The sequence below is a fragment of the Chiloscyllium plagiosum genome, unplaced genomic scaffold (genome assembly GCF_037043375.1).
Source record: "Chiloscyllium plagiosum isolate Xiang-an unplaced genomic scaffold, Cpla_swu_hap1 HiC_scaffold_23, whole genome shotgun sequence".
NCBI lineage: Eukaryota > Metazoa > Chordata > Chondrichthyes > Orectolobiformes > Hemiscylliidae > Chiloscyllium > Chiloscyllium plagiosum.
In genome coordinates, this window is record NW_028270161.1 from 49,006,289 (window position 1) to 49,029,687 (window position 23,399).

Consider the following 23,399-nt stretch of genomic DNA (forward strand, 5'->3'; position numbering starts at 1 on the left):
TTGAAGTAGATTGCATTTATTGTTAATTTTCTCCATCATTTCCAAATGTGTAAGCAATTTCTAAATTAAACATTTCAACATTAAGGAATATACCACTTAACAATAGGTAAATGTCAGTTGCAAATGAAATATTTTTGTATTAAACTACATAAATCTACACGATACAAAAATATTCTTTTATTTACCTAAATATTTCATTTGTGAAATTCAAAGACAAATTTGCATTAGTATGTCAATTCTCTGGGTCAAAATAAATAGGAAACAACAATAGCACATTTTCATCTAAAATGATGCCAGTTTCTTCTGGGGAGAAGTGGTACTTCAAAACAAAGTTAGAAGTTACAAGTGATAACAAAGTCTTGACAAGCATAGTTTTAGAGAAAAATAATAAATCAGACATCTGTTCCCTAACACATTTTATTGCCTCACAAATTGGTAATGCCAGCACCATCCCCTTTCAATTTGTTTTCATAGTACTATCTCCTTGGGATAGGAGATGGTGGGCCAATCCAGAACACTGTCATAGAATTTCAGAGATTTTTCATGTTCCATTAGCTTTTCCAGAAGAACTCCTTTAACACATTGGTCGTCTTCCTGTTGAAGGTCTTTGTATCTGCACAACAAGCCAGAAGATGTCACTTATAGGCTTTAATAACGTGTTCTTGTGCCACTTAGCGTTATAGAAGAATCATGCTTTAGAAACAGCGTTGAAAGTGTTGGCGCTGTAACTGAGTTATAGCCAATGCATGTTTTAAAAGGTTGTGCTTTAGAAACAGCGTCTGTAATTCGACATTCGCGTTACAGCGAACTTGTGTTGACGAAATGCGTATTATAACAGAACAACCTTTTCTGTGATAACCCAAATGGGAACATAGATTTTACTCTCAATATAAAATACCTGTGAGAGATTCGCCATAATCCCAGAATATTCAGAAGCATGAACGCAGCCAGAAGGAAAAAGAATGTGTCCAAATTCCCAACGTTCAGATTATTTGGAAACCAATTGCCTGTTGAGGATACACAAAAGGGAAACAGCAAAAGTAATGAACTGACTTAATGGATCTAGCCCCAATCCGAATGATTCACACTTATACCTATGTATCACACATTCCAGGAATATCATCATTAAAGCTCTGCTTGATAAAACCTGCCTGACTCTAGTTATTTTTCTGCATAATTTTGAATCAGAAGACATCTCCAGCCAAGAACAGTTGAAACAATTAACGAAAAAAATGTACGATCTGGTAGAAACCTTTTAATAATGAAAATACCATTGGCAAAACAGTTCCTTTATCCAATTATTCATATTAAGCAAATGCTGCGTAGAATGTGGGGAATGAATCAATGTCTAAACAAATGTTCTTTTTAATGAATGTTCCCATTAACAAGATGCTCATTAACTCAATGCATGGTACTTAAACTGACATTGCCTCCGAAAAATGGAATTGCCCATTTAAAAAATAGAATTTTTAAAAAAGTATATATGCATATTCATCTTTTAACTCAGTATTTTGGCTGATTTGAATTGCTTTTTTGTTGAAACTGTTGCATTAATAACGATATTTCTTTAAACGCAGCTGTTGGGGTGAGGAACGAGGTAAGATTTGAATGAATGCTTTTATTGCCAGACTGGTTAGCACTGTTAGATCACACGGAATAGAGGGAGAACTAGCTATATGGATACAGAACTGGCTTGACAGTAGAAGACAAGGTGATGGTGGAGGGTTGCTTTTCAGGTTGGAGGCCTGTGACCACAAGCCACAGGAATCAGTGCTGGGACTGACTTTCATCACTTACATATATGATTAGGTGTGAACATAGGAGATATGGTTAAATAGAAACAGAGAAGATAGGAGTTGGAGGAGGCCATTTGGCTCTTCAAGCCTGCTCCGTCATTCATCATGATCATAGCTGTTCATTCACCTCCCTCCCCTTCCTGGACCTCTCCATCTCCATTAATGACGACTGGCTTGACACTGACATTTTTTACAAACCCACCGACTCCCACAGCTACCTGGATTACACCTCTTCCCACCCTACCTCCTGCAAAAATGCCATCGCGTATTCCCAATTCCTCTGTCTCCGCCGTATCTGCTCCCAGAAGGACCAGTTCCACCATAGAACACACCAGATGGCCTCCTTCTTTAGAGATCACAATTTCCCTTTTCACGTGGTTGAAGATGCCCTCCAACGCATCTCATCCACATCCCGCACCTCCGCCCTCAACCCCCACCCCTCCAACTGTAACAAGCACAGAACCCCCCCCCCCCCGGTGCTCACCTTCCACCCTACCAACCTTCGCATAAACCATATCATCCGCCAACATTTCCGCCACCTCAAAAAGACCCCACCACCAGGGATATATTTCCCTCCCCACCCCTTTCCGCCTTCCGCAAAGACAGTTCCCTCCGTGACTACCTGGTCAGGCCCACGCCCCCCCTACAACCCACCCTCCCATCCTGGCACCTTCCCCTGCCACCGCAGGAACTGCAAAACCTGCGCCAACACCTCCTCCCTCACCTCCATCCAAGGCCGTAAAGGAGCCTTCCACATCCATCAAAGTTTTACCTGCACATCCACCAATATCATTTATTGTATCCGTTGCTCCCGATGCGGTCTCCTTTACATTGGGGAGACTGGAAGCTTCCTAGCAGAGCGCTTTAGGGAACATCACCAGTACACCCGCACCAATCATCCCACCACCCCATGGCCCAACATTTCAACTCCCCCTCCCACTCTGCCGAGGACATGCAGGTCCTGGGCCTCCTCCATCACTGCTCCCTCACCACCCGACCGCCTGGAGGAAGAACGCCTCATCTTCCGCCTCAGAATACTTTAACCCCAGGGCATCAATGTGGACTTCACCAGTTTCCTCATTTCCCCTCCCCCCACCTTACCTCAGTTCCAACCTTCCAGCTCAGCACTGATCTCATGACTTGTCCTACCTGCCAATCTCCCTTCCCACCTATCTGCTTCCTGCTTCCATTCCTGATGAAGGGCTTTTGCCCAAAGCGTTGATTTTCCTGCTCCTCGAATGCTGCCTGACCTGCTGTGCTTTTCCAGCACCACTCTGATCTAAACCCCCATTCAACTCAATAGCCTAATCCAGTTTTCTCCCCATAACCTTTGATCTCATTCGCCTCAAGTGCTATAACTAGCCACCTCTTGAATACATTCAATGTTTTGGCATCATCTACTTCCAGTGGTAATGAATTTCTGAGGCTCACCATTCTTTGGTTGAAGAAATATCTCCTCAGCTCTAACCTAAATGGTCCACCTTGAATCCTCAGACCGTGACCCCTGGTTCTGGTCATACAGGCCATTGGGAACATCCTCCCTGCGTCTACACTATCTAGTCCTGTTAAAATTTTATAAGTTTTTATGAGATTCCCCTCATTCGTCTGAACTCCAGTAAAAACAATCCTAACCCAGTCAATCTCTCCTCATACGTCAGTCCCACCATCCCCTGGTGGGAGTCAACCTGGTAAACCTTTGCTGCATTCCTTCGAGAGCAAGAGCATCCTTCCTCACAAAAAGAGACCAAAACTGCACATAATATACCAGGTGTGGCCTCACCAAGGCCTTGTATAACTGCAACAACTCATCCCTGCACCTTTACTCGAAAGTGAAGGGATGAAGATCAACAGACCATTAGTAAATTTGCAGATGATACCAAAATTGGAGTTGCAGTGGACAGCAAAGAAAGTTACCTCAGAGTACAATGGAATCTTGATCAGGTGGGCAAATGGGCTGAGAAGTGGCAGATGGAGTTTAATTCAGATAACTGTGAGGTGCTGCATTTTGGGAAAGCAAATCCTAGCAGGACTTATACACTTAATGGTAAGGTCTTAGGGAGAGTTGCTGAACAAAGAGACGTAGGAGTGCAGGTTCATAGCTCCTTGAAAGTGGAGTCACAGGTAGATAGGATAGTGAAGAAAGCATTTGGTATGCTTTCCTTTATTGGTTAGAGTATTGAGTACTTGAGTTGGGAAGTTATGTTACTGCTGTACAGGGCATTGGTTAGGCTACTTTTGGAATTCTGAGTGCAATTCTGGCCTCCCTGCTATAGGAAGGATGTAGTGAAAGTTGAAATGGTTCAGAAAAGATTTACAAGGATGTTGCCTGGCTGGAGATTTGAGCTATAGGGAGAGGCGGAATAGGCTGGGATTGATTTCCCTAGAGCATCAGAAGCTGAGGGGTGACCTGAAAGAGGTTTATAAAATCATGAGGGACATGGATAGGATAAATAGACAAGATATTTCCCTGGGGTGAGGGAGTTCAAACCTAGAGTGCATAGGTTTAAGTTGAGAGGGGAAAAATTTAAAAGGGACCTAAAGGGCAACTTTTTCACACTGAGGGTGGTTCATGTATGGAATGAGCTGCCAGAGGAAGTAGTGGAGGCTGGTACAATCACAACATTTAAAAGGCATCTGAATGGGTATATGAATAGGAAGGGTTTGGAGGGTATGGGCCAAATGCTGGCAAATGGTACGAGAGTAGGTTAGAACATCTGGTCGGCAAGAATAAGTCAAATCGAAGGGTCTGTTTCCGTGCTGTACATCTCTATGACTCGATGACTCCAACAATTTCCTCACCACAGATGAACTAGGCTCACTCTCCAACCACCCCCACACTGAGCTCACTCTCCAACCGCCCCCCACCCCGCACTGGGCTCACTCTCCATCCCCCCCTGCACTGGGCTCACTCTCCATCCCCCCCTGCACTGGGCTCATTCTCCATTGCCCCTGCACTGGGCTCACTCTCCGTCCCCCCCTGCACTGGGCTCACTCTCCATCCCCCCCCCCCCCCCCCCGCACTGCGCTCACTCTCCATCCCCCCCTTGCACTGCGCTCACTCTCCATCCCGCCCCCCCCACCCCCGCACTGGGCTCATTCCCCCTGCACTAGGCTTACTCCCCTTCCCCACTATACTGGGCTTACTCTCCATCCCCCTTGCACTGGGTTCATTCTCCATCGCCCCTGCATTGGGCTCACTCTCCACCCCCCCTATACTGGGCTCACTCTCCATCCCCCTTGCACTGGACTCACTCTCCAACCCCCTCCCCTACACTGGGCTCACTCTCCATCCCGTCTCTGCACTGAGCTCACTCTCCATCGCCCCCCCTGCACTGAGCTCACTCTCCATCCCCCCCCCTCCCTGCACTGAGCTCACTCTCCGTCCCCCCCTGCACTGAGCTCACTCTCCGTCCCCCCCTGCACTGGGCTCACTCTCCATCCACCCCGCCCCCCCCCCCCCCCGACTGGGCTCACTCTCTATTCCCCCTGCACTAGGCTCACTCTCCATTTTCCCTGCACTGGGCTCACTCTCCATTCCCCCCCCCTGCACTGAGCTCACTCTCCATCCCCCCCCCTGCACTGGGCTCACTCACCATCCCCCCTTCACTGGGCTCACTCTCCATCCACCCCGCCCCCCCCCCCCCCGACTGGGCTCACTCTCTATTCCCCCTGCACTAGGCTCACTCTCCATTTTCCCTGCACTGGGCTCACTCTCCATTCCCCCCCCCCCCCCCCCCCCCCCTGCACTGGGCTCACTCTCCATCCCCCCTTCACTGGGCTCAGTCTCCATCCCCCCTTCACTGGGCTCAGTCTCCATCCCCCCTTCACTGGGCTCACTCTCCATCCCCCCTGCACTGGGCTCACTCTCCATTCCCCCTGCACTGGGCTCACTCTCCATCCCCCCTCAGTACTGGGCTCACTCTCCATCCCCCCCGAGATTATTCCTGCCGCCTCTATTAAGACCAGAAAACTTATAAATGATCCTGAATAAAGTATTCATTATCAATATCTAAATTTATAGAGTATGTCAAATAGTGTAGAAAAGAAACAGATAGAATGAGCTGCATTCTTACTGCAGTGTTAGCTTGTCTCTGTGGCACCAAACTGTCTCTGAGTCTGGAGGCTGTGCTTTTAACTTGAATTTAGGATTTGACAATATCATTCGTATTGATGGTTCAGTGCTATAGTAACAAACTGCTGTCTGTTGCTGTTAATTTGATCTGACTGTCGTGAAAGCTCAAATCACATTTTCTTTCTGAAAAGCAGGGAATGCTCCTGGTCCCCTAGGCAATGTTCATCTGCTAACCACTGAAACCTCTTTATTTCTCACTGTCTGTGAAACCTTAGCAGTCAGGTCAAAACATTTGCTACATAACTGCTACTACACTTTCGTAAAACTTATTCACGGGCCATGAGGCTCATTGAGTTGACCTGAGTATGTGAAAAGTGCTGAATTAATGCAAGTTGTTTCTTACTCTTTTGTCATTGTTTTTTCACATTTAAGTTTTGCAAGTAAAATGTGAAAGTTGATAGCTCTGCATTTCCACAGTGGTTATCTTAAACTGGTTAATTTAGAAATAGAGGGATCTATGATTAAAGGTACTTTGCCAGCCATCTATTCAATAACCATGTGAGAAGCAATTCTCAGTTTATTTTTCACAGGAAAACAGCACTTTTTCTAATGGTGGTTTCTCATAATATATATTCCTGGGATACGTGGTCAGTGAAGCCTGTTTGTGCAGTTGCATCATCTATGTGAAAGAGAGTAAAATATTTTGAGCAATTCTGGTGGAGCATGTGGAGGCTTTGGAGAAGGTGAAAAAATGATCTTCTGGGATGTTACCTGGATTGGAGTGTATTAGCTATAAGGAAAGGTTGGACCAACTTGGACTGTTTGTGCTGGGGCATGGGAGGCTGAGGGGCAACCTAACATATATATATTATAAAATATATATATAAAAATTATGAGGGGCATGGATAGGATGAATAGATTTTTTTCCCCAGGGTGGAAATGTCAAACATGGGAGCATAGGTTTAAGATGAGATGGGGCTGATGGGAGAGATCTTTAAAGATGTGCAAAGCAAGTTTTTTTTACACAGAGAGTGGTAGATACCTGGAATGCACTGCTAGGGGAGTTGGTAGAAGCAGATACGGTAGTAACATTTAAGGAGCATTTAGAGACACAAACAGGCAGGGAAGAGATGGCTACGCACTATATGCAGGCAGATGGGATTAGTTTGGAAAAGCATCATGGTCGACACAACATAGTGGGTCGAAGGGCCTATTCCTGTGCTATACTGTTCTGTGTTCATGTCCGACAGAAGTCTCTACTGAGAATAGAAAGTATTTATTAAGAACTATTGACAACGAACAGAAACCTTTTACTTCAGAGAAAGGCCTCTGAAGTTCATCGATATGACCTCTACAGCTGACCAAATGTCTCTTGATATGTTCGTAATAAAATCATATTCCCGCTCATGTTCAGTCATTTGTTATGTGATAAGCAAAACCTACTTGTGCTGGATTATGTTTTATTTAACAGCAATCAGTAATTTTCTGTTTAAACACAGCCTTTAAGCAAATGGCTCTCACCTCCAGATACTTGGTAGACAGTTTGAATAATCATTGCTCCCACAAAGCAGCCTGAACCATTGAAGAGAGTCATGAACTGCATTGCGATGCCTTGAACGCTCTTTGGAGACAGTCTGAATGTAATCAGCATGCCTGCAAACAAAGGTAGGCGTAAAACTCAACTACCTAAAGTAACTGACTAACTTTCAAAGAGCTTTCAGTGCTTGGTATACTGATTCATTTGCACTGCAGCTTGCTTGAATTAAGCATTCATTTTATATTTCAAACAATTCATTTCTACATCTATTTAAGCAATAACCAAACTAAAACAAAAGATATCTCTATACACATTAAAATTATGAATGGGATTTGCACACAGTATACTTTTTAAGACAGTTTCCTGAAGATGAATTTTAGTGAATTCTACTTTATAAGTTGTTTAGCTGTCACATTACAATTTCCTGGTGGGGCAGACAGCTTAAGAAATTGCTTTAAGTACACCCATTGAGATCTGTAGCAAATATATTATGAAGAGGATAGCATAGCTGGAATGTAAATTAATATACTGTATATTTCCATTTATAAACACCGTATGTTTGAAATACATATCATTCTTCCTGGTGAGCACATTAACAGCAAACACTGCCTTTAGATAATATTTTAATGGCACCCTCTCCTGTTGCAAAACCTCCACATTTACTATTGCAGTCCAGCATCTGGTTTGATCTTGGTTCATTCAGTATGCAGTAAGGATATACTGGCCCTGGAGCGTGTTCAGAGGAGGTTCACAAAAATGGTCCCAGGAATGAAAAGTTTAACATGTGAGGAACGTTTGAGGACTCTGGGTTTATAGTCGATGGAGTTTAGAAGGCTGAGGGGGGATCTAATTGAAACATACAAAATACTGAATGGCCTGGACAGAGTAGATGTTGGGAAGATGTTTCCATTGGTAAGAGAGACTAGGACCCAAAGGGACAGCCTTAGAGTAAAGGGAAGACCTTTTAGACCAGAGATAAGGAGAAACTTCTTCAGCCAGAGAATAGTGAATCTATGGAATTTATTGCCACAGAAGGCTGTGGAGGCCAGTTCATTGAGTATATTTAAGACTGAGATAGATTCTTGAGTATCAAAGGGATCAAGGGTTACGGGGAGAAAACAGAAAAATGGAATTGACAAACTTATCAAACATAATCGAATGGCGGAGCACACTCAGTGAGCTAAATGGACTAATTTCTGCTCCTATGTCTTATGGTCTTATACATATTTTTATACATATATATATAGCAGTGAGCAGCAGCACAGAACCTTACCAAATCAGGATGAAAAAATTAATTCATGGAAAATTGTGGAGACTAACCCAATGTTCTTTCAATGTGCATCATGGTTCCACTCCAGAAATACACATTTACAAGCTTAGTCCAAATATTTTACAGACACAGTGGAAAGGAAATTGGCCATGTGCACTGTCATCAATGTTGACCACAATTATCTGTGCCTTACAATGTGTTCATTCACCAGGGAAACAAATTTGCACAGGAAGAAAAGCACAAGTATTGGATGTAACTGTCACAAGTATGGTCGGTTTTAACCTGTCCATCCCTGAAAAGGTGGTAATGTACCTTGTTCTTTGGCCTTGATTTGCTGGTGGTATAATGTAGCTAATTCTAGGATTTAACCTAAAATGAATGGATTTAACTTATGTTGCTTTTCTCGCTTTTCCCTGATTGGGTACGTTCTACCGAAGTGCTTATTGAGTGCAGTGCACTCCTCTGCAGCAAGGCTCCACACCGAGAGTGGATAACTACAGCTATAACACGAGAGTGAGCATTCTCCTTATTCTAATCTAATATTTGGAATATTGTTAAGCAGACAACATTTGTCATTTGAACTCAGATTTCAGCACAACCTCTTCCTAGAGTGTTAAACCGTAAAATCTATGCTGTGAATCAAAATGAAAAGTAAAGCCTTTTGCTACATAAATCACCAATCACATAAGAGACCTGTACTTACAAGCAGGAGTGACCAATGCCTCAGAGATTCCAAGCAAGAGGTACTGAGGAGCGAGACGAAAGCAAGGCATTGAAGACACAAGGAGCACCTTTCCAGATAGAGTCTGTTCCACCAGCAGGAAGTTTCTCCTGGTCACCTCTGATATCCCAGCGACCACTATGGACAAGACTGCACAGAGGTGACCTATGACTGAAAAAGGTTGGAAGTCATTGTTAGAAGTCATTGCTGGTTAATGATTAGAAGAGAAGCCCATTCCTTACAGGTCATCCTCACTTGTAGGCTCATTCAACATCAATGAATACCCTTCTAATCATGTTGTTGTTGCTCTTGTTGCTTCTGCTGGGTGCAGAAAATATATATCAAGTATAAACAGATGAGGGTATTCATATTGTCCATATTCAAAGTTTTAGGGGAAAAGTAAGTTAGTTCTCTAGCATCCCTCTAGGGTGGTGATCCATGCTGCAGACCCAAGTTGCACTCAAAATTGTAGCTTCTTTTTTTTAACTCAAACTTCTATTCAAACTGATATGCATAACGCTGAACACAGTTTGCCAGACGAATTGACAAATGCTTTTGAGCATTATTTTTAACAAAGATGTTGGTTGCTTCATAATATTCCTATCCTTTAAGGGAGTTGTAACTTGGCACAGTTTTATTGGTACAACTGAAAAATATGGTTATTAGAAACAAAAAATCAAGTATTTTTAACCAGGGTATTTAGTCTGCTATCTGTAGTAAATGACGGAAAGTAACTTTTTAAAAAACTATAAAAGAACAGTATATCTGGCTTATGAATGTACTGTGGCTACTTTCTCAGTAAACTAAAACAAAATTCGAAAACATTCAAAATATATGCTCTCACTAAAATCTTGAAGGCCTCAAGCTGATGCAATTAATGGAAACCCACATGATAGTAAATCTGATCTCAGCGTTGAAATATTATGTGAGCAAGGCTCGCTTCCGGTGCAGTGTTTCTTAAACTGGCACAATAGATCGCAGAAATTCGATGCATCAGACATAATCAGCTTGTGAATTTTGTTTTATATTACTCCTGTGAAGCACCATGGGAGATCTCATTCCATTAAAGGCACTAAATAAATACAAGTTGTTGTTGAACTATAACGATCTTTTGCATCAATTTGGCCGGTTTTGGGGGAAAAAGTGCAGCCAAGAAAAAAACAGTGCAAGCCAGCAGAAACTCCAGAGCCATGTTACTCTACCTTATAATTTGTCTTTTGAGGCCTTTTGAATGAGCCTGAGATTTTTGCCTCCTTCACATTGCCTAATATTCAAACTAACTGTTGTTCACTTTTCCACTTTACTGATGTGACTCAATGCACATTGTTGGATCTTGCTGTGAACAAATTTGCTACTGTGTTTGTCAAAATTACAACAGTCACAGCACTTCAAAACCATTTCATTCACTGTGAAATGGCTGAGACAGCCTGAAATCTGCAAGATACTACCTAAAGACATACAAGACTCTTGAGAAGTGGACATCCAGTTTTCTTTACCATTGCTCTATGGTGATGTATCAGTTGTCAAATTGTCCTGAGGGCCAACTAATGGTTACTTAAAGGCTTCATTCCATCTGGGCAGTATTTTATTCATGGTGTGGAGAAGGAGTCCCACATCATACTGAAAGCCTGACAGGTTTAGCTGTGTGAGTTGGTACCAGGCAAGGTACCAAGGGAGACAGTGGGACTGGCATTGGTGTGGGTGCGAAGTATGTTTACTGGTTCCGTGGTCCTATCAGGGACAAAACCATTGCCCTTAAGGTTATTGCTCCCTCTTAACCCCTCACTTCAGATTCTTGAACCCTCCCCTCCCCATTCCCTTTATCCACCCTCTCAGAAATCCATGACCGGGAGCTTTATCATTCCAGCTACCCTCAGCCTTTGAGACTGCCTACAATATTAGCAGTGGCCACTGCTCCCGGCTGACACTTCTGATGGAGAGTTAGTGGCCAAAGCAGAGTCATACTGGACTTAGAACATTAACTCTGCCAGACCTGCTGAGTTTTTCTAGCACTTTCTAATTTTATTTCAGTTCTGCAAAATGGTATCACCTCCCGAGAAAGGGAGGATGTCTTTCCAGTATGTGATTAATACCACTGCCAATATTATATTGTTATGTACCGACCACTGGGGACCATAGGTGGACTGTCAGCCGACATTTTAGCCAGGACAGTAAGACTGCAGTTCCCTGTAGAGTCCAGCCCTATTAATCTAGGTTGGAAACAATGCAAGGCTCTGGCCTATGACAGTTCACACACATTACAGTGTCTCCTTCCTCAACCAAGCATACCCACTGTGGTTCCTCTAGGTGGCACAAGTTTATGGTAATGCAACCATTACTGCATTAGGGACTCTTAAAGCGATGCACAAGTGCAACAATCTTAAAGGGACAACGGAGAGCAGTATATGGGCTATGCAAAAGGCACATTAGAGAGAACACTCCCATGACTTATTTCTTTCTCTGCCAGCCCTTCATTCACCTTGACATTTTATCTTGAATTTCCATTGGTCTCAGTAATTGCTTTAAGGATGTGTTTAGGGAAGGAAATGTTTGGGGAGGTGATGACAGTGGTGTTATTGCTGGGCCGTTAATCCATAGACCCAGGGGACCCAAGTTTGAATTCTGCCATGGCAGATGGTGGAATTTGAGTTCAATAAAAGTCTGGAATTAAGAATCTAATGATGATCTTGGGCTGTTGGTGATTGTTGGAAAAACCCCAACTGGTTCAATAACGTCCTTCAAAAATGGAAATCTGCCATCGTTACCTAGTCTGGTTTACAAGTGACCCCAGACTCTCAGCAATGTGGTTGACACTTAACTTCCCCTTGGATATTTAGGGATGAGCAATAAATGCAGGCCTGGCCAGCGATGCCCACATCCTGTGAATGAAATGAAAAAGATTTCTGGGAAAAGGGGCGATATAACCTTTCACTAAGCACATGGACAGTCACTTGCTCAAACAATTCCTCCAAATCAGATAAGTTATTTTTCTGATTAGATACAGTTTGTTATTCCAGTCATCCTTTTCCAAATATACCAGCCTGGGGAGAGAAAGTTATTTGCAGGAATTGGTAATACATAAAGCAAACAAGATGAATAAATCATTGCTAACAGCCAAGCTTTGGAAAAAATAAGTTATTCAAGGGCAGATGTGACAGCTTAATGTTGGTGCTCATCACCCATGAGGTATGTAGATATTAATCTTCAGTACTATAAAAACATAATATGATGTGTACATCATCTATTGCAGAACTATCACATCTACTATAGTCACTGTGATCTGAAAGAATCAAAAGATGTTTACAAGATCAGACTGTGGAGACTAAAAAAAACCCAGCATTTATATATCATGATATAAAAATATCAACAGGAAACTTTGATAACTTTTGTGTAGGTTTTCCAAATATGTATTAGTGGTCTTAGGAATAAAGTACTTCCTTTCTTCCCTCCCTCTCTCCCATTTCCTTGCCTTGATCTGTTAACCCTTACTTGGATGCAGCTCCACGCTTGCACCCCAGATCTTCCACACCTCATGCAATTACCCATGTGAAGTTTGAATGTGGAACTCATCGCAACTGCATCCTATCCTGACTTCACCCCAATATCGCACATTCCAATGGCACAGGAGTCACAGAGTGGGGATCTTTGTTGAACTATTTTCTCTCCCCAGCCATTTAACTATAGGATCACATTTTGCTAGACAGACCAAGTTAACTAGCCCTCCACAAATCAGAAGTGAACCCGAAATCTTCTGCCATATGTGGGTTCAGAACTGTCAGAACAGGAAAGGAAAGGTTTATCTAGTTTCACTTCAATCCTCCCAGTAGTTGCATGATAAAACAATAGCAAACATATTTGTTGAGTGTTGTTGGATAAGGACATAAGCATGTGAGTAAGGGCGATTGTCTCTACAACAAGGTCCATCATATTAATGTAACATGTACCAAGTTTTCTTATTCATTCATAGGATGAGGCTATTCCAGCATTTACGGACCATCCCAGAGGGCAGTGAAGAGTCAAACACATTGCTGTGGGTCTGGAGTCACGTGTAGGCCAGACAAGGTAAGGATGCCAGTTCCCTTCCCTACAGACCATTAGTGAACCTGACTTGGTCATCATTAGACTCTCTTAATTCCAGATTGTTATTGAATTCAAATTCCACCTTACGCTATGGCGGGTCATTGTCTACCACATCATATTAATCTGGCCCTTACAAAGATGACATCAGCAGTAACCTATGGTGGGAGTTTGAGCCTCCAAAGGCACTAGTTCTCAGATACTTTGCGAGAGCGTTGTATTTGGGTGTCATTTCCTTCACTTTGGATCTTATGCTTATCTCATCTCCCCCGTGGACAAAGGCATGTACCCAACGAGAAGCTAGATTATGTTCTTGCTGCTGGAGCTAATGGCAGCGGTGAGCCTGTACTGTAGAGCCTCTAGCTGACGTGGAAGGTGGACCTGAATAGGCTGATTACTGGGTGACAACTGAAGCCAGCTAAAGTACTGGGCTTGTGAAATGTCCTGCATGCAGTTATCAATCATCTGTAATACCGCAATGGTACTCTCTGAGAGCAACAATCTCTCATCCGGCTATGGACAAAGCTCTTCAATTTCATCACTAAAAACCTCCCAGCTTGTCATTCACTGAGGACATCCCTCCTGTTGTGCAGTCCATTTCTACAGTCAACTAGGGTGCAGGCACAGCATGGAATTCCTGCACAGATGGGAAAGTGGGAATCCATGCACAAATTTGCATGGAAAAGTCTTTAGCTTTTCTATTGACTTCCCTTGCTTTCTTGGAGTTTCCATGCAGCATTCACAACCTGCCCTAGAAAGGGGGCTGGATCGCATTGAGATCTCAACCCAGCGTCATTTACAACAATTTCCCTGCTTCACTTGACATCAAAGGCTTGTTCATTGGCCTGGGAAAATTCCATAATTAAAACTGGAAGTGCCAGCAATATTCAAAGGGTCTGGCAGTATCTGTGCACTGAGAAACAGTGTGCGTGTTTCAGGACTGTGACCTGCTTGATCAAATTGGATTCCTTGGAACGCTCTGATATAAATGCCATTTTACTGCAAATTCTTTCCCAATTGTAGAAAGCCAGCGGCCCAGGTGGGACCATGGGCTGAAAGGCCCATTCCTTGCTGTACAGTTCTGTGTTCTATAAGAAAGACAATCTGTAATGGAAAATGTGAACAAAGAGGCAACATTAGTAACCTGTCGCCTACCCATCTGTGCCAATGGTGATGGTGATAATGGGTCTCTACGAACAGACTGTAAGCAAGCTCCAAGATATTCCAGGAAAGGTGCAAGCAGCAATACAGGAAGGAGTCCAATCACATTCAGTGCTGCTATTGGAAGGAGAAATCCCCTCAGGTTCAGATTCGAGTGCATTGTTTGTATAAAATATGCTGAAGGGATCTGTAGATATAAATGATAATGTTAGCAATGATTTTGACAAACCTTTATACCATGGAATATAATCGATGCAAGTAAATATCTCTAAATAGAATTCTATACATGAAATTCATTCAAATATTTACAATAATTAAGTTACATGGCATAATATGAAATTTGCAGACTAGGATAGGATAAATAGACAAAATCTTTCCCCTGGGTTGGGGGAGTCCAGAACTAGAGGACATAGGTTTAGGGTGAGAGGGGAAAAGTGTAAAAGAGACCTAAGGGGCAACTTTTTCATGCAGAGGGTGAAACGTGTATGGAATGAACTGCCAAAGGAAGTAGTGGAGGCTGGTACAATTGCAACATTTAAAAGGCATTTGGATGGATACATGAATAGAAAGGTTTGGAGGGATATGGGCCGGGTGCTGGCATTGGGACTAGATTGGGTTGGGATATTTGGGCGGTATGGACAAGTTAGACTGAAGGGTCTGTTTCCATGCTGTACATCTCTACGACTCTCTGCCTCTAGTGTAAGATATACACATCTTTAGCTACCAGTAAAAAAATTGCTGCAATGTATCTTGTAATTGTACTCACTGCTTTCACAGTACAATTGTGGCACAGTGAATGAGTGTCTCAGGTGGGGGCCAGTGAAGCAAGTTGATTTGTTCTTGTTGGTGTCCAGCTTCTTGCTTACTACCATTCATCCCAGACAACCTGACCTTGATGTAAACCTACCCCTTACCTTTTAAATACTTATGGATCTGAATCCATAACCTTTCTGCTCCTCTATTTCTTTTTAATGTTTTTTTTCACTTAGTGTTTATTTGCAATCATTATTTATCTAAAAATGCATCAGCTCACAGCAATGTAAAGTTCATTGAACTAACTTTCCTAAAACCTTCTAGAATTGGGCAGTTTGCTTCTTCGAGGAGAAAGTGAGGTCTGCAGATGCTGGAGATCAGAGCTGAAAATGTGTTGCTGGAAAAGCGCAGCAGGTCAGGCAGCATCCAGGGAACAGGAGAAGGGTTTATGCCCGAAACGTCGATTATCCTGTTCCCTGGATGCTGCCTGACCTGCTGCGCTTTTCCAGCAACACATTTTCAGCTCAGTTTGCTTCTTCGCTAAACATGCCATTTTTGTCTTGTCTAAAAACATTGATATATTCAAGACCAGATTATCTGTATAATATATAGACAGAGAACATTAACAGACCGAAGTTTGCCTCTGAATTACATTTTCCAATGTAACAAAACATCCTTTACCTAATATTTTTTCCACATTCACTTTAATACCCTGCCAACTTATTGGAAAACTTTTGAGTTTTTTTACACACTGCTTCAATTATTGGTCTTGATTATTTCCAAAGGTCCTCTATTATGTTTCTCAGAAACAATTTATCTTTTACAAATTAGTCCTTAATTAACCCATATCTCTCCAGGTTTGTATTTTGTTTTGTACTACGAAATGTGACCATTACTGATGTTAGGCTATCTGGTCAATAGTTACTTTGGTTATGATTGTATCCTCTATCTTGAATCATTACACTGGTCTGTTATGTGAAAAAGCTTCAGTATCAAATGATCTTTCAAAGATGATCTGCCATATGTTTTGCTGTGACTCTCTGACTTCCCTTAGCTTTGAGGGTTGCATGGTCATGGGGCTGTTGTCTTTCGCAATTCGAACCACACTGATTGTTTAATTCCTTACCTATATTTCTCTTCTTGTACCTGTTCATTCCACCATCATTCTATGAAAACATGACAGAATGCATCCATTCACTATCTCCACAACTCCTTCAATCTGTGCAATGAGATTTCCCATTTCACCTTTAATTATTCCTATGCATTCTTTAACTATAGCATTATTCATTCTTAAAATGATTTCCCTTTCCCCTTTATGTTCCCTTGCCACCTTTCTTTACATTTTCTAATGTTCTGGCTTGCTCTTTGCATTTTTGACATGTTGCTGGTTTTATTTTGTGTTATCTGCAGCATTATTGTTTTTCCCTTTTGCCTCTTTTCCTTCGCTTTGCTTTGAATTTCCCTGAATGACAAAAGAATGGGGTTAAGGGGGATGTGAGCTCATTAAAGAAAGGTAATCAGAGGTGATGGAATGCTGGATCATTAGACGGTTGATGAGTACATTGAAAGCATTTTCAAGAGATGAAAAAGATTCACCAGAGGTGCACGGAATCATTTCTGAGTTAAAGACAGGATCATTCAACAGGTCACTTACATCCCTGGGAATGTCTAGTGTTCAACCACAACTGTCTGAGTTATTTCTTTGAATGATTCACTCAGTTTATTTGAATACACAAACTGTTGCAATGAGCTGAAGCTGCTTACCTGAAGTATGCAAACTCTGTACAGAATCTGAAAGGCAAACAGTGGAATTAATCTGAAAAGGCATTTGACATTGTTCACATGGGCTTCACTGTACCAGCCACCATAGTTCTCCTTGGCTCGGTCCAGCCAATTACTCACATCCCCACTGATGTGACGGTATCTCACACAGCACATCTTTATAGCATTCACTAAAACACCAAAAAATGTCATCAAGGAGCCACCTGCAAATAAAGATTTAAAGTAAATATACGTTAACGATCACTTTGACATGTTTGCAGATAGATTTGATACTAAGTTTGCAGACAGTCTGGTTCAGCCTCAATAATGTACAAGGAGTAGTGAGCCGGTAGGAAGTGGAGTTTGTAACAGGGACTGACAACAATGGTTTTGATTTTCCCAGTCAGAGGAACAAACCTCCTCACATGCCCATGTGTCTGTCCTCGGCATGCTGCAATGTTCCAGTGAATCACAGCACAAACTGGGGGAACAACATCTCATCGTCAGACTAACCATTTCCCATCCTTCTGGATTTAAAATAGAGTTCAACACCTTTAAATTGTAAACCCACTCCCACTCCTTTCCTTTTTTTTAGTTTTACTTGTTGCATTCTCTGTCACTATGTCCTCTCCCCCCTCCCACCACTCCAATGGGACAGTCTGTTCTTCCCAGTCTGACAGCTAGAGCCACCATCATTCTGCCATTCTCACATTCCGATCACTTAATCTGAACTATCAACACCCTTTCTCCCCCAGCACTCTATCCTCCCTAACAATTGCATAAACGCTGCCGCCCCCACACTTCACATCAGCTCTGATGAAGTGTCTCCTCTCTCTCTACAGATGCTGCCTGACCTACTGTGATTTCTAGCATTTTTTTATGTTTATTTGGAGGAAGTTTATGCACGTCCAGTACTAGATGTGGGATAAGCAGCCAGACCTTAACAGACACTGGAAAAGTTGAGACAAGTATAGTGGAGCTGGATTTATCAGCGGGACAATGTGTGGCCTTAACACCGGCTTTTCAGGTGATGTTGCAGAGGGGCAGCATGTAGTTACAAAGTAGGATAGATCCTGTGAGGTAGATCAGTGAGAATGTGAAGTAGGGCCACTGCAAGTGATTCTCTGGTTGTGACTCAATGAATGAAAATGGAACCAGGCAAGTGCAGTCCTGTCCAAGAGTGGAGAGGTATTGGAGAGGAATGATATGACTTAGTCCCAGCTTCCATCGAAAATCTAAGCAACCTTCAACTGTTTGAGGATGGTGTAGTGATTGGGACAAGGTTAGCCAGGTGGGCCTCATAAGTATGAGTTCCCTGATTGGGGCTGTTAGCCTGGTCCAATCAGGGAGACCTGGCTGACAGACATAAACAGGAATGTCAAGGGTTCTGCTCATTCTAGGAGCTGGCTTTGAGGGAGCTGAATCTATGTCACATACAATGTAAAATTAAGGGTGATTGGTTACGTAATACTGGCCTTCATGAAGTTTCTTTTCAGATGGGTTCTGGGAAAATGTGGCCATTTGTTCCATAAGTGGAGTATGCAATTGTGACTGTTTCCATCCATGTTAGACCCTTGTCTACATATTGAATTCCTCTTCCTAAGAAATCCAGTCTTGGTGGCATCAGAGCCACAAAGCTTGTCATCACTCTATAAATAGTCCCCCAACCCCCATGTGACTAAAAAAAGGTTTCAAAAACTATTGGTAGGTCAAGACTTTGAAGAAAGTCACTTTGATATGGTGCTAGGGAATAATCCTGTCTGGAAAGATTCATACATGAAATTCTGGGAGAGATGGGCTTGGGTTTGAGAGGCAGCTACATGGACAACAGATCAAGGACGTGGGACAAAACTGAGGCCAGAAATGGGGCAACTGTTTCCAAAGATGGCAGGGCCAAGTGTTGTTTTTTAAGGAGAGAAGGGATAATGATAATTTGAAAAAGAAGGCAACATTATCCCAAGAGAGTTCCAGATTGATATCTGCTGACATGGGAGCCCAGAAGGGAAATTGTACGGTCAGCAGTTTAAAGTAGTTGAAGCCTGACAACGCCATGGGGAAGGGGGTTCCAGGACTTCAACAGAGCAACAATGAAAGAACCACAGATATGCTTCCAAATCGAGATGGGCATTGGACATTTGTGACTTGGAAAGGATCTTGTTGGTGATTGCATTTCTGTGTCCACCCATTAGTTTTGCTCTCTGACATCTGTGTTGGTGCAATGTCGGGTAGGTAGGCTATATGTCCCAACAATTATCTGATCAAATCAAGCAACATCTTCCTTCCATTTTTCATAACAGGCAAAGTACAGGTCATTTTCAACCCACTCATACTTGCAAAACCTGAAACAGAATGTCTATCATTCGATGTGATTCTATGATTGGGCAGTGCTTGCTGAACAATCCTAAGTAACAACATGAAAAGCCAATGTAAGATAATCATTGTCTGCAAATAAAAAGAATATGTTTTAGCCCTACCATTCTTTCTTAATTATCAAGACACTTGGGTTTCCTCCATGGCAGCACCTTGTCCAGTCAGAGTTGACTTGCCCATAAATCAGCCCCAGTTTTCTCCTGTAATGTCACTGTTTGAAATTTGGCATTCTTGCATTGGTCCTGATGAGTGCAAGATGAAAACCTCCAGCAACATGCCTCTCTTTTCAGCAATGTTTCATATCTCTGACATCACTTCCTCACCCTGTGCCATCGCTTTAGTTTTCCTAAATAAATCTGCACAGTAACCTGGATCATATTGAAAACAATGTGGGCTGGAAGACAGAGAGAGAGAGAGAGAGAGAGAGGGAGAGGAGGAGGAGGGTTGTAGGACAGAGCCTTTGCCCTGGCCTATCACTTTAACTGATGATGATGTTAAAGTTAACCTGTTGGTGCTGGGGAATTATTAGTTTTAATTCATTGTGATAGTACCATATATCAGAATCACCGCACATTGCAACACTGCTAAAAAGGAACCACTGAAACAAACCAAGCACATAATTAATTTAAGGATGTCAGCATTACCATTTGGCAGAGGTTTTCCAGCTCACTGCTCCTAAAATGTCAAGCACAATTTCCTTGTGCCAGGGTAATTCAGTTTCTACGCACCAATTTGCAATGATACTCATAGGTGCCACTATAAGTGAAACAATTTGAAATCAGATCCATTATCGAAACTGCAAATAGCACTGACTCCACAAGAATCACTATCAACATACCATCTAACTGCTCCCTGAGCTGCCTTTAGTGACAGCATTGAATGAACCTGAATTAGTTATGGAACAATGTTAATGACCAGCTTCAATCTTCAAAGGGGCCTGTTTGACAACTTTCACAGACTGCTCAGAGCTGTGATAACTAAACTATGGACATTGTATCGCTGAATATCTTTGGACCTAAAATAGTGACTTTCAGAACTCACTTTAATTGCCACTATGTTAACACACTTCGTTTCAGATGCCTTGAGCATGTTTTACCGTACTGTCTCAGCAATTGCATTTACATGGCTCCTTTAATCATCCTGAGGCGCAGTGCAGAGGAATAAGAAATTAGATGGCCCTTGGATCAAACAATGTGATGTTGGGAGGAGTGATGAGAAGCTTAGTTATGTGGATGAGTTTTAAGGAGAGTCTAAAAAGAATTAAGGAGAGATGAAAGGCAGAGTGCTTAGGAAGAGAGAGCAAGTGTGCGGCCAACTAAAGACATTGCCACCAGCCAAGATGGGTGGGGGGAGGGGTGATGGGGGTGGGGGGAGTGGCATAGGGAGGAAGAATGATCCCCAAGAAGATGGAGTCAGCACCAGTTTGCAGAGATGGAGGAGATTACAGAGATGTGGGGTGGGGGTCAAGGTCACGAAGATAATGGAATATAAAGATGAGAAATTTAATTCTCAGGAACTGGCAAGTGGGGGCCAACAATGATCCAGGAAGCGGGATACATTTTTTTCTGAACTCTGAGGCTGAAAGAGACAGAAATGTTTGATGGGGCTTCAAGTCTTTTCCTGACTTGCATTGATTCTGAGCAGCTCCCTACCATTACACTCTGTCTGTATGCACTGCTTGTGTTCTTGGGTCCCGTGTTAGACCCCAGTGTTAATGACCTTGGACAAGCGAGAGGGTTTCAGCAGAAAGTAAGGAGAAATTGCTTCCACTGGGAGGAAGAGTCAGGAACTAAAGGCCAATGGTTTCAGATAAAAACAGTGCAGATTTAATGCACTACCTGAAAGAATGATAAAGCAGAATTGATAATAAAATCCAACAGGGAATGATGTAATGATTTTAAAAGGGAACATTTTTAGGGTGATGAAGAGTGGAACTGAATGAATAGCTGTTTCAGTCAGCCAGCACAGGAAGAATTAGCCAAATGCCCTCCATTTCAAATAGTGTAGAAAGGCTGTTGCCCAAAACATCAATTCTCCTGCTCCTCAAATGCTGCCTGACCTGCTGTGCTTTCCTAGCACCACACTCTTGACAGTGTGGAAACAGGCCATTTGGCCCAACAAGTCCACACTGACCCTCCCAAGCATAACCCATCCAGACCCATTCCCCTACCCTAACCCCTGACTAATCCACCTAACCAACAATTTAGCATGGCCAATTCACCTAACCTGCACATCTTTGGACTGTGGGAGGAAACCAGAGCACCCGGAGGAAACCCACACAGACATGGAGAGAATGTGCAAACTCCACACAGATAGTTGCCAGAGACTGGAATTGAACCCAGGTCCCTGGTGCTGTGAGGCAGCAGTGCTAACCACTGAGCCATTATGCTATCCATATTCGTGCTGTATGATTGTAGCGTCCATGCACGAGCCCTCAGAGCAAGCTGTGGACCAAGAAATGACTCTGTATGCACATGTAATTGGCTGCCTTGCCGCTTTCTCTTTCCATGCAGTGAGTTTAGAGACTATGACAACCATTAGTTTCTGTAGGACTGGAGTTGGTTGCTATAGTTGAATGAACCTTGGGTTGGAAATGGGGATGGTTTGCGGATGCCTCCAAATATGTGGAAGCCTGTCCCACTGAAGATGTCTACCTAGTATGTCATTTAGATGTGTTTGTAACAGGCTGGGAAAGATTGCAGCATAATCTGGCATCAGGCAGTCTGTAATGTGGGAATTCAGAGCTAGTTATAGTGCCAACCTGTGGATAAAGTACAAACAGCAAGTGCTGCCATATTGCAGCAAAATATAGAATCCATCTTGTGTTTGATGCTGCATTACTGGCATCAGGAATACATTTAATTAAAATTAAATATTCCCAGAATGATTTCAGTCTGCAAACAATCACGGAAAATTTTCATGGCAACACAAGTCTTGCCAAAGTGGCTAGTTATTGAATTACTGGTTCCCCTTACCTGACTTTGGTCGGTATATTAGTCTGTTCTGCACCATGTGAATAGTCAGAAGGGTCATAAGTATGGATGCAAAAGGAATAAGGAAGCCTAGGTTTTTCGCTATGGATTGTTGAATATAGGCAATGCCCACAAAGACAACTGCAGAGTTCAAGCTCACAAACCAGTGAAACCTGTGCAAAGATAGATCAGAAGTTCCAGGTGAATATAAAATGGTATATTTTGGCTGATTTGCATGGTCATCTTATATTTTTAATAATATTAGTTGACTATGAAGCACTGAAGCTTCAGGCCCTGTTCGTCTCTGTGCTGTCATTCACAACGAATCGCAATGTCATCACTGTCCACCAACCTTTTGCTTTCTCTTGATCACAGGACTCCCATTCTGCTCCACCAGTCACCACTTGCCCAGTCAACATCTTTCTTGTGTTGCAGCACCTGTCTGGTGATCTCCCCCTCCCCCACCTTGTCGAATGCAAGAGAAAATAGAAAGCAATCTAATACTGGAACCTCTGGTATTCCACCCAGAAAACCTTCAAATCAGAATGATAAAAGTCTTATGTGTCTCTGGGAGTTTCTTTTAACCATTCATGAGATATGGGCATCATTGACCAAACCAGTATTTATTGTCCATTCCCAAATGACCAAGAGAGTTAATGGTGAGGTGCCTTCTTAAATCACTGTGGACATTGGGGTGTAGGGACACGCACAGTGCTGTTAGCAAGGGAATTCCAGCACTTTCACCCAGTGACAGCAAAAGAACATTGATATTGTTCCAAGTCAGGATGGTCCGTGGCTTAGGAGGGGACTTGCTGTCCTTATCCTTCTGAGACAGTAGAGGCTGCTGGTTTGGAAGGTGCTGTTAGAGGAGTTAAGACAGGAGTTAAAACTCTGTGCCATATAATACTA

At 42.7% G+C, this 23,399-nt stretch overlaps 1 protein-coding gene across 1 annotated transcript in view; it reads right to left on the reverse strand.

Annotated features, from left to right (window-relative positions):
* The window catches only part of slc15a5 (solute carrier family 15 member 5), a 31,112-nt gene continuing 7,713 nt past the window's right edge, over positions 1–23,399 (reverse strand). Inside the window, exons 3-9 of the mRNA XM_043713522.2 lie at positions 22,494–22,663; positions 17,152–17,372; positions 14,629–14,821; positions 9,379–9,567; positions 7,390–7,521; positions 899–1,007; positions 1–613 (exon numbers count right to left, since the gene is read on the reverse strand). Of these exons, the coding sequence (XP_043569457.2) occupies positions 469–613; positions 899–1,007; positions 7,390–7,521; positions 9,379–9,567; positions 14,629–14,821; positions 17,152–17,372; positions 22,494–22,663 (1,159 nt within the window). The 3' untranslated portion in view covers positions 1–468. The remainder of the gene's footprint in view (positions 614–898; positions 1,008–7,389; positions 7,522–9,378; positions 9,568–14,628; positions 14,822–17,151; positions 17,373–22,493; positions 22,664–23,399) is intronic.